General features: G+C 38.9%; 1 protein-coding gene across 1 annotated transcript; it reads left to right on the forward strand.

Moving 5' to 3' along the window:
- The first annotated feature begins 1581 nt into the window (after positions 1-1581).
- On the forward strand, positions 1582-10093 carry sh3bgrl2 (SH3 domain binding glutamate-rich protein like 2). Its single transcript, XM_044329922.1, has 4 exons — positions 1582-1862; positions 7091-7276; positions 7702-7782; positions 8665-10093. The coding sequence occupies exons 1-4, from the start codon at positions 1818-1820 to the stop codon at positions 8677-8679; spliced, it is 327 nt and encodes a 108-aa protein (XP_044185857.1). The 5' UTR covers positions 1582-1817; the 3' UTR covers positions 8680-10093.
- The last annotated feature ends 1202 nt before the right edge of the window (positions 10094-11295 follow it).

Genomic DNA, 11295 nt, shown 5'->3' on the forward strand with positions numbered 1-11295 from the left:
GCACACAGAGAGTATAATGTAGAACATCAGTTCTCCCAGGCTCAAATGAAAGCTTGTAGTTTTCTTAGTGTAAATGAGACAAATATTAAAGCTTAGATTTTTCCAGAAAATAATATTGGATTGAAGAAATCAAAAAAGACATGATACAGTGCTGTTTATTTCTGTACTTGTTGCCTTTTTAAATTCATTCTGTGCATTTTCTTTCATTATTAAAGAGCACATGATAGTGCTTACCTCCATCAAGGCTGCATAATCTTCTAATTTTATTTAGAAAACGTTTAGACATTTTTATTCCGCAGTTTAATCTCCATCTGGATAAAATTACACATAGTGATAATCACTGAATACTTCACCAGATTTCAGTTAAGTACAGTAGTTAATAAAAAAGGAGTTATACCTAATGAAATCTGAGATTTGCTGATAAGAAACAAACAAACAAACTAGCCAGAAAAAAAGCTTGCGGCCCAGAATGCTTCCAGAAACTAAAGGAGAACTACATTTCATTCTTTTCCTCGCCCAATGTAGCTACCTGAAACCTGGAGGTTACCTGCATCAAGTTGCCTGACATAACCAGAAACAAAGCAGAAGTAAACAGTTATTTTCAAAATAAACAGGTAAGGTTTGACACTAGCTATGTGTTTGGGCTCTTAACAACAGCAAATGACACAGACGTTTCCTAGAATCTGAACACTAATCGTTAGTTTCACAATTTTTCAAGTCTGTCTTAAAATGTCAGTTAGTTGTCCATATACTGAAAGAGGTTTTCCTCACTATAAACATTCCTCTTGTTCAAACTGGCTATTTAAACATTCCCTTTAAATGCGTTTTCAATGTAAGTGATGGGGATCAAAATCCACAGTGTGTCCACAGTAATTTGGGCAAAAATGCATTAAAAAGTTTATCTGAAGCTTATATGAGGCTACAGCACTCTGAGTTAGTCATATCAAGTGGGTATCTGCCACATTTACAGTCTTTTTAGCATCAAATTCCCTTTTTGTGTTTCCTCGGACAGTGTTTCCCTGTTGAACTACTGTGGTAGCAACAAAAAGAGGGACTTTGGCACTAAAGAGACTGTAACATTGAAAGATATCTACTTGATTTGACTAATGTGGAAGGCTGAAGCTTCATATTGGCTTCAGATAAACGTTTAAATACATTTTTGCACTGAAGGCAGACAGTGGATTTTGGCCCCCTTCACTTACATTGTAAGTAGGCTACATAATGAAGAGATCTTCTGATGGTCAGTATGAACAGGAGGGATGAATACAGCAAGAAAAACCTGTTTCAATGTTCATTCGGTACCCTGACTATTGTTTTAAGACAGACTTGAGAAATTAAAGTGAACCCCCCTGACCGGTTAAAAAGGGGGAAACAAAATTGACTAGATGACATAGAAACACATGCACAAAATTATAGACTCTGGACATCAAATTTAGTCCATACTTTCCTAATATCACAATCTAGTTTAGTTTATTTCATAAGTTTTGTTCTCCAAACATCACGTGACCTCTGGAGCTAATAAAATGTTGTTTGTATTTTTTTTTATTATTGTGAAACTGTTCAGCGGAAGTGTTGTGTGTGCAGTGAGGTCCATAGACAGAGATTTCCATGGAGGACAGAGACTGAGCGGCGCAGTCAGCAGGAGCGCACGCCGCTTTATTATCATGGCTCAGTTTATACAGTAGTGGAGATGCGTGTCTTCTCTCATATAAAACAGTGTGTAGTTAAAGCGTAGTGCTACTTGTGGAAAATAAACGGAATTCAATACTAGAAAACAGTTTGTTTTGTCGACTGTCTGACATTAATTTGGGATTAAAATGGTCATCAAGGTTTACATCGCCTCCTCAACTGGCTCTGTCGCGGTGAGTGTTTGCAAATTCGAGCTTTATGACAGTTTCATAGGCTATAATGAGGGCAGGCATATTAAAAATGCACGTGGAAAAGCGTTATCCTCAACAGCCGAGTATTATAAGCAGTTAAAGTAATCAGCGTCAAGCAGACATGTAAGCAGTCTACTCAATAACTAAGATGCACAGTGTTAATTGACTGGTTTCTTACACGCTCTGCGGTCTGGGTAATGTATGTGTCAATTCAACCTGTTGAATTTGTGTTTTAATGCATTTCACTAAAATAGTTAGTCATCTAGCAGTTTATCTGAAATGATTTTGCAGTCAGTCTGGGCTGCAACCTCACCTGTGCTTTCAAAGTGTTGAGCCTGAGGGAGCAAACGTCTCTCCACTATTGGCAGAACAAAATACTTGTTTGGTGTGCAAACAAGTCATGGGTGGTCAATTTGCAACTCCCTCAAGGATGTACATGAGTGCACCAAATAAGAGGAACACCCATATTAATTATGACCTCAAAAATTACAACAGCATCAATGTAGGCTGTGTCTATTTGACACAGTCTAAACATAAATTAACATATTCAAAAACAGTATACAGCAGTTGTAATGTATTAAACTTTTTAACTTGTTCATCCCTTGATTCATTTTAAGGAGGAGTTCCTAATGAGCTTCTCCTAAATACAGAAGAGTGATTTATGTCAGTGCAGTTGATGAGAAGGGACATTAACAGAGGGTGTCGTAGTGCCCCTCGGCAAACAACAGGCACATGGCAAAGAGTAAGTCCAGCTGATACTGAGTATGAGCAGAAAACCATCAAACAACACTCCGGTGGGAATGCTTAAAGTCTTAGGTAATGGGACAAATGACTAATATATTTATTTTATCTTGCTCCGTCTCTGGTGCGTTTACAAAAGGAGTTATTTTTAACGCTATGACACATACATTCACGCACACACACAAACACACACACTCTCACAAAGCAGGGTCCTTAACGCTTGAATAGGTTCACCATTTGGGTCAGTTATGTGAGTGTGGAGCTCATGTGAATGTAATTCACTCCGAATGCTGTTTGAATTGAGTTACAAGTGATTGAATAGAGAGGAAGGGTGAGACTGGATCCCTTAGCTGATTTAAAGTGAAATAGATGTGTGTATTTAAGGGGGGGGGGGGGGGGGGGGGGGGTGTGAGAGGTTATAGTAGTGTGAGAGAGATGGAGGAAGGCAATAAAACTGTGGGAATGTAACTTTGGAGAACACACAAGCGAAACATGAGCAGGGATATATGAGCAGAAAAGCCACGAAGTAAAACAATCAGAAATAATAATTGAAAAGACTTTTCCCTGCATAAGATGAGCAGTTCACCACTTAACGGCTGCAAATTAGTGGGGCGGAAATCATCAGCAAAGAATGAATTAAATGCAAATTAGGTTAACCCCCCCCTCACACACACACACTCCTCATTGGATGAGTAGCAAGATCAGTCTCCTCACATTTTACATTTGGCCATGTCAAATTTCCTGATAATTATTATGAATGTAGTTTGATAAATCTTCACATCATTTGATCTTTCACGCTCAAGAGAAGGCCTTCTCTTGATGTAGCATGCGCAGTCCAAGTTACAAATACATCTCAGGGGTAATAAGAGGAAAAAAAACGCACTCCCCTGCTCTCAAATCATCCATCTACCCCTTCACCTGTTTTTTAAGAGGAATTGAGGAAGGCGTGATACCACTCAGATCTGTTTCAAATCACAAGATGTCATGATTTGCAGTCTAAAATAGCTCCAAAACTTAAATTTTAGATGTGATATTTTTTCAAAACCTCTGTTTTGTTGCTCAGTATGGGTGCAATTTATTTTTATTTTATTCATTGATAGTATCGTAGGTCCTTAATTTCCCTCTGTCTGTTCGTGACTAAAGGATTAGTTCTGTCTTAACCTCCAGTTAATCCCTACATTTCAGAAAGTGCTCTCAAACAAAGCGTATGTGCTCATGTTCTGCAATAGCAGGAGTGTGTTTAGGATTACTCGTGATGTCATTTGTGTACAAGTCTCACACATAAACAGACACACATATAACATCTGGATACATCCATCCTCTGACACACACATACACACACTCACGCTCACAGGGGGCAGCTCTTTCATTATTTACACCCAGGCTGCCTGCCTTTCAGCTCACAGACCGGATCATTTATACTACAGTACCAGTCAAAAGTTTGGATACACCTTCCCATTTACTTAAATGAGAATGTGTGTCCAAACTTTTGACTTGCACTGTATTTTGGAGGCCACCAATGTGACATATAGACTCAGGCCAGAAACTGACTGATTCTATATGGGGGTTTTTAACCTTTGACCAGAACAAACAGACATTTTTCTCTTTAAAGACAGTCAATATCTTTGTAATTCATTTACTTTATTGTGGGCTTCAAGGCCAGAACGCACAGAGCCTCACTGTTTGAGAGACACAACAGATTATTTGCAGACTTGTTTGGGTGTGTGTCTATAACTGCCTGTACAGAACAAGCCCTTACTGTCTACTGCTTAAGGTAAAACAATAGCTCCATTGTGGTGCCCATTATCCCAAAAATAATGGGTACACATGCATTTATACACACACAGATAACCACATCATTCAATTTTCATTCATCTTATGTTTGTGTTTGATTTTTCACCTTCTCTCTACGGGACAGGATAACATTTAGCCATAAAATAAAATTTCTTGCACCCAGTTTGTTTTGTAGATTCAGTCCTTTGTGATAAATGATGGCAAATGCTCAGGCACACACATCAAGAGCAACAAGAATAGAGGAAATGCTTTAGTTGTCACAATGGATGATAAAACTTCAGGCAAAACAAAATAAATGGATAAACAAAATAGAACTTGTTGCAAATAGGAACCATGAGTGAATGATTATAGAATGCAAGATGCCGAGCCCGGTGCTCTAAACAACTTAATGTGAATGAAAATAAAGTGATACACACACATGACAAAACTGTTGAAAATTGGTTAAAATAAATATTTTTTTCAGCTGATCATACAAATTAGTTTAGTCAGAAATGCTTCTGATTATTGTTCCAATGGTATTTGTTTTTAGTCTTTCAAAACAGAGAGGAGACAGACAATGTTACTCCTACCACCTTGTGAAGCATGGTCACTTTTAGAGCTGAACAATTACTCGATTAATCAATTAGTTGAACTAGAGAAAAACAAACATTTGCTGCTTCCAGCCTCTGAAATGTGAGGATTTGCAACTGTTCTTTGTCATATATGATGGTAAATTTAATATATTTAAGTTTTATACAAGCTGGTTGGACAACACAAGCAACTTTTGACATTTTTATAGATGATGAATTAAATGAAAATAATCATTAGTTGCAGCCCTATAGTCACTTAAGCTAGCTAGAACAGTAACAGGCCCAATACATTTATACTATGTGTCTATTTATGTGTGTTTACAACCTACCATGGGAGTTTTTTGTGTTTTCTGTCTGTGTTTTCTGTTTTTTCTCTGCAGAACACAAACACTGTCATGCAGTCACGCTCAAACACAAACAAACAGAGTGTCCCAGAGCACATAGGACAATACCATGGGGAGCTGTTACATCCGTCCCAAACCACAGCTGGGAAAGTTCACTGCAATAAAAGTGTCCTTCAATTAAGAAAGACTAAACAGCACGCAGGGACAAATGTTCCACATTCTTTGTTTGCTCAGGAAGAGGAGTTATTGCTACAAATAACAACATGAATCATCTTAATCCATTATGTTTCAGATTAGAATAATAACTATAGTTATTGATTCATTCATTGATAGACAATAAATCCTAATTGCAGCCTAAAGCCTCTCTTGAAACGCTATCGATGTAAGTTCAAGGCATAGTGAAGAAAAAGGATGTCAGCTTTCTGATTTCAAACCTAAGCTCCTTCACTAATCAATAATCCTTCTTAATGTCCCCATTACCAACTGAGTCACTGTGCACTCAATACATGCGCCACACTCCTTATCCATTTGTGTGTGTGTGTGTGTGTGTGTGTGTGAGTGATAGAGAAAACCTGCTCTGGTTCAATGGGTGTCCGCTTACCGTTTGTCATTACAGGAGTGTATTAAACATAAAACAGCTTGGCCAAGACCAGCATACAGAGACAAGGGGGATGCCATACACACATACAGTAGTGCTGCACTTTATGCACTCATGTATATACATAAGGGCAACATCAGATCATACTTGTGTGGAACATGTACATTTGTTTGCTTTAGCTCGATATCGGGGAGACTCTGGATGAACTATGACCTGTAAGGAGAGATCATGTGATCGACAGGCATAGCCGAGCTAGCAGCAGGCTAGTTGAGCTTGTTTACTACCAACTGAACGCTGTGCAAGCTGATACTTTATCTTATAGACCACACTAACAATGGGTTAGCCAATGTTGATTTATGAGTTTTTAATTAAAAATGTTACAATGGACACATTTTAGTAGGAATTTATTATTAAAGTTGGTTGTGTATTTATTTACATTGGCATTGAGCTGTGTCCTTTTTTATTATCTGATGTCTCTCTGGACACACATTCTGATCAGAGTTGATGATTTTTTTGCTGGGCAACAGATCAAAGAATTTGAGGGAAAATTCTGCTTTTAGAACTATGATACAGAAACTGGAAAGTAACTTATGCTGAAAATTCTTGTGTGGTTTTCAAAATCTGATGAATTTGACATCTTGTTTGCGTGAATATTCTTCATGAATATGTCTGAATATTTTGGAGGGGGGTCGGCTGCTATGAGTGTTTAGTTTGTTTCTCATCATTTTAACATTTGTCGATGTTTTTTTTTAAATGTTCCAAACACAAATCAAACTAAACGGAGGTGAAAAAATAAAGAAATAAGGCAAGTTGATTAACAGCTTTACTGTGTTTCTCTCTTTGCTGTACAAAGTTTTAGTCATTTTCCAGTAACAGTTGTGTTTTGTTCTTCTTCACCTTTTCTTTACTTGGTCTCTACCTTATGTTACAGTACAACTAGGCAAGCTAGCAAGGCTACTGAAAACTAGCCTACTAACAGCTTTGATTGTCACGTGATCCTCTCAATGCAGGTTGTAGTTGTCCGTCAGGTGGCTCCCCTCATTATTGATGAAGCAAAGTGTTTTAAATGTACATATTTATCTCCCTCACCGCCCATTCTCCACCCTACTTGACCATCTCTACCTCTCCCAAACCAATCCTCCCTCTTTTTATTGATTTCTACAGATAAAAAAGCATCAGCAGGCAGTGGTGGGTTTCCTAGAGGCCAATCGAATCAGTTTCCAGGAAGTAGACATCACTATGCTGGAGGAGCAGCGGCTCTGGATGTACCGTAATATCCCCCGGGACAAGCAGCCAGAGAAAGGCAACCCACTGCCGCCACAGATCTTCAATGAGGATCACTACTGTGGGGTATGATGGATATCAGTTTATAATGTTTATATTGGTATTAGGTTGCACTGCACACTTGGAGACCATGAGGTTTTTTTTGCTCACACTGGTTATGCCAGAAAATAGATCATGTCTATATTGGTTGAGCCACCTATGCTGGTGAATGAGTTTGATCAGTTAGAGCTTGCCAGTTTATATCCTCCACTGAGATTGCACACGCCTCTGTAATCCTGCCATAATCCAGTTTCATGGATGGGGCAGATTATCTGTTCAGGGCTGCTGTCACTCTCACTGGCCAAGGTAATCCAGAATTTCTCTCCAATGACATGAATTACATTAAAAGCAGCAGTGGATGGACTATTTGGAAGGGATGTTTAAAACCATTTTTCAAACTTGCTGAGATTACATAACACTCAACATCCTCATTTTTTCTATTTCCTCCTCAGGACTATGAAGACTTCTTTGACTCGAAGGAGAACAACACTGTGTTTGCATTCCTCGGGCTCAGTTCCAAACCATCAGTGAAAGTAAGGGACTGTACAGTATGTACACATTATATTCTCACGACTCAGCAACACATTGCTGTCTGTGTGGTATAAACCATACAGGAAACATGGTTTGCTCTCAATTGCAACTTGCTGACAGACCAAACACTGCAACATCTCTCCACTTTGCTGGATCAGCAGCTCTAGTTTCTATAAGCAACCTCTAAAATACGTGATTTATCACTCATTGGTATTTCATGCTCATCTACTTTTTTTAATCTGTTTTTGGTAAGGCGTTTTAAAAACATGAAGCCCAACACCTCAACTTTCAGTGGCCTTGTCTCCTTCCCTTAATCTGTTTCACAGATATCAAGATTTATTCTGGGTCTTCCGCCAATCCTCTCAGAATTTTTTGAATTTAAGATAATCATAGTTCCTACATCAACCAATGGACAGAGTTAATCTTAATGCTAAGATGATGAAAAAAAACTAATACCATATATGTTAGAGTATATGTCATCGTCATATTGGAACTGGACTATGTTTGCGCTTTTGAATACTAAATTACTGGGACCATTTGGTGATCCCTTCGTCAGACATCAAAGGAGCTTATTTTCTTTTATCATTTTATTTAATTATTTGATTTTCCTCCAGTCATATCCTTTTCTGCCTCTCTTCTAGAAGCTGATTGGATAACTTGGTTAGAAGAGATCTGATTACGTATAAACCGGCAGGATATTGCAGATACATTCCCTCTGGAGATGCTCTTGAGCTTCCTGTTTTGAAGCTTCATCAACTCCCTAGACTACTGTACTGGACATAGAGAATCATTGTATGAATTGCAGATAATATACTGTAAATGTATAGATAATTAGACAAATGTTCAATCTCTACATGCTCTTTTTTTCCCCGCAATCTCTTCAGGATTCTGAGTCATAAATGAAGCTGCTGGTATGTGACGTCTAGAGAACAAAGAAACATGAGGACAAGAGCTGCACCACACCCTGTGTTACATCGCCTGCTCTTCTCTTCCATGATCTTTTTGCGTGGACGCCAGCATGTTGCCAAACATCACACCACATGGATTTCACCTTATGACCTCTCCTGACTCTTTTAACAACATTCCACCATCAATTGAATCTCTGAGATACATCTGATAAGTCCCGAAGAGGCCACAGACACTTAGTGACAGAAAAAGGGGAGATTAACTTAACACTAATGGACAATGATGGGCATGTTTGTGTTTCCTTTTCATGCTTGATACTCTATGACTGAAAACACTGTTTCAAAATGCAGTAGCAGGAATTCTTTGTGAAGTAGAAGATGAATATGTAGCAGCTTTTGCACCTGCAGAACAATTGGTTTGGGAGAGTCTGCAATGCAGCAGACAAGGGAGAAGTGACACACCTGTATCATGTGTGTGTGTGTGCCTGTCTTAGTGTGTGCTCCTGTGTGTATCTGTCTCAATCAGCAGCTGTTAACGAAGGCTGTGTTAAGTGAGGGGACCTGAGAGGCATCACTTAATGCAACCTGAAACAACCCCACGGCCTAGCCGTTATGTCTAGATCTGGGTGTGTGTCTGTGTCCCAGAGGTGACAGAGGAGATACTGCAGCCTGCCACAAAGTAGATAGGACCAAATGCTAAGAACCCTAATATTAGGGATAAAAAACACCTAATATCATAGGCAGCAGTCATTTTTTAAATTTGTAGTAACTGCCATCAAATAAAACATACCTCTGCCAAACCAGTTCCAGTTCCAATCAAGGCTGCTGTAGAAAGAAAGCCTTGTTGCAATAGAGCCATATGGGCTGTAGGAATACACTGTACAGATTATTGTCTAAGACTTATCTGACAGAGGGTCTAGGAGATAAGAAATGATTGCTCAGGGATAACCGAGTGGCAAAGCTCCCAACCTCTGTGCACCAGACCGCCCTCTATGTTTTACACGTTATGAAATGAACAGTTGACAGATTATGGCCCACTCTTACTCCGTCCTCCAGTCTGTTTTCTATGTTGTTTCTCCCAGACACCAACACTAAGCATTTTCTCTTTATGTCTTCCCAATTAAATTATCATGGATGAGTGGTTGACTGATTCCTTTATGCTTACACATGAAGGACACACAAACAGATGCATTCCCTGTTAGCCATTCTTTGCTAAATGCTGTGCCATGTTGTGAAAGGACATGTAACCTTTACTTCAAATTTCTGTCACTGTTGACACAAACATTCCTAGTTTGCTGACTTATATCCTCATTTATTGTCAAATCGTAATTGTGATTTTTTGTCAATGGTCGCTAACAAATCTGATGGACCACAAACTGACTAAATGTACTAATGTTGCACCACTCTGCCTGTGACTCTGCTGTGTCTATCTATATGTGTATATCACACAACAAAGCACATTTCCATATTTTAAAAATGTTTGCCCTAGTATGTTTCATGTGCAAATTGTTTTAAGTAATATACTAAAGAAAAAACTTTGGCTTCAGAAAGCAGAGTTTGAACAGCAGGTGGAAATGTAAAAGGTGCCACCTTTATTTGGAAAGGATCAATCTGAAGGCGCTTTGTAGTGGTGGTGGGGAGGTCATTTTGTTTTTTGTGATGCAGAAAACCCTGAATTGCCATCTGAACATACATATTTTAAAGGTTCTGTGTGGTTCATGTGGTGTCATGTAGGCATATCATACCTACAGAGCCAGAATGAACTCAGTGGATGGACATCAACACCTATTGGACCAACACACTTGTGCAACAGTTGCGAAAACTGGATAAGGGGGTTGGACTCAAATACAGATAACAGAGACAGGAGTGGGACAAAAAAACCCCTCAGTTTTTACTTTGTTAAAAGGCAGACTCACAGTTAAGCAACATGAAGGAAACCAAGCAAACAAAATCAAATGTCTGAGGCAGACAGAATTAAAAAAACAAAACAAACAGGCAATGTGCCACCAGAGCAAGACTGGAAACATAAGAAATTAAAGACAATCATGCAGAGAGCATATGTATGAGCAGTCCACTATACATTTAGGAGCTAAGTAATGGGGAGCAGCCAGGCTGGTGAAGTGGGAAATGCTGCAGTGGCAGCTACTGGACAGGTGAGGAATAACAGATTAGATGTTGACAAATGCAAAAAGACAAAACAGGGCAAGTAGAGGCAGAGGAAGTAGATAGAGCAAATGAATGACTGTTATGTCTGTGTTTCAGCTGTTAAAGTCTTTAAAGCTCTTCTAATCAAAATTTTAATATTAACAATGGATGAAATGACTATGTGTAATGTGAAATGCCTTTCATATAGTGACTAACCCAAAGTAAGCAGTTCACCTCACCTCTATGGAACTTTTCAGCATATTTCAGCTCACTGTTTTGGTTTTCTGGTCAGGATCTTTATTGTTTGGGTTCAGTCTCACCACTCATATCACTCTGTCCAGCAGCACCACTCAGCAATCTGATAAACCCACTGTACACTACTTGCCAAGTACCAAAAAGCACAGAAAAAATTAGCAACTAACTGATGTGACCTCTCTGTGCTGGATTCCTTGGCCTCTCCCTGCA

This window comes from Thunnus albacares, chromosome 16 (genome assembly GCF_914725855.1).
Source record: "Thunnus albacares chromosome 16, fThuAlb1.1, whole genome shotgun sequence".
In the NCBI taxonomy this organism is placed as follows: Eukaryota; Metazoa; Chordata; class Actinopteri; order Scombriformes; family Scombridae; genus Thunnus; species Thunnus albacares.

Coding starts and splice junctions, on each gene's coding strand:
- sh3bgrl2 (XM_044329922.1), top strand. CDS start 1,818: ATGGTCATCAAGGTTTACATCGCCTCCTCAACTGGCTCTGTCGCG. Junction 1,863..7,090: donor CCTCAACTGGCTCTGTCGCG/GTGAGTGTTTGC, acceptor TGATTTCTACAG/ATAAAAAAGCATCAGCAGGC. Junction 7,277..7,701: donor ATGAGGATCACTACTGTGGG/GTATGATGGATA, acceptor TTTCCTCCTCAG/GACTATGAAGACTTCTTTGA.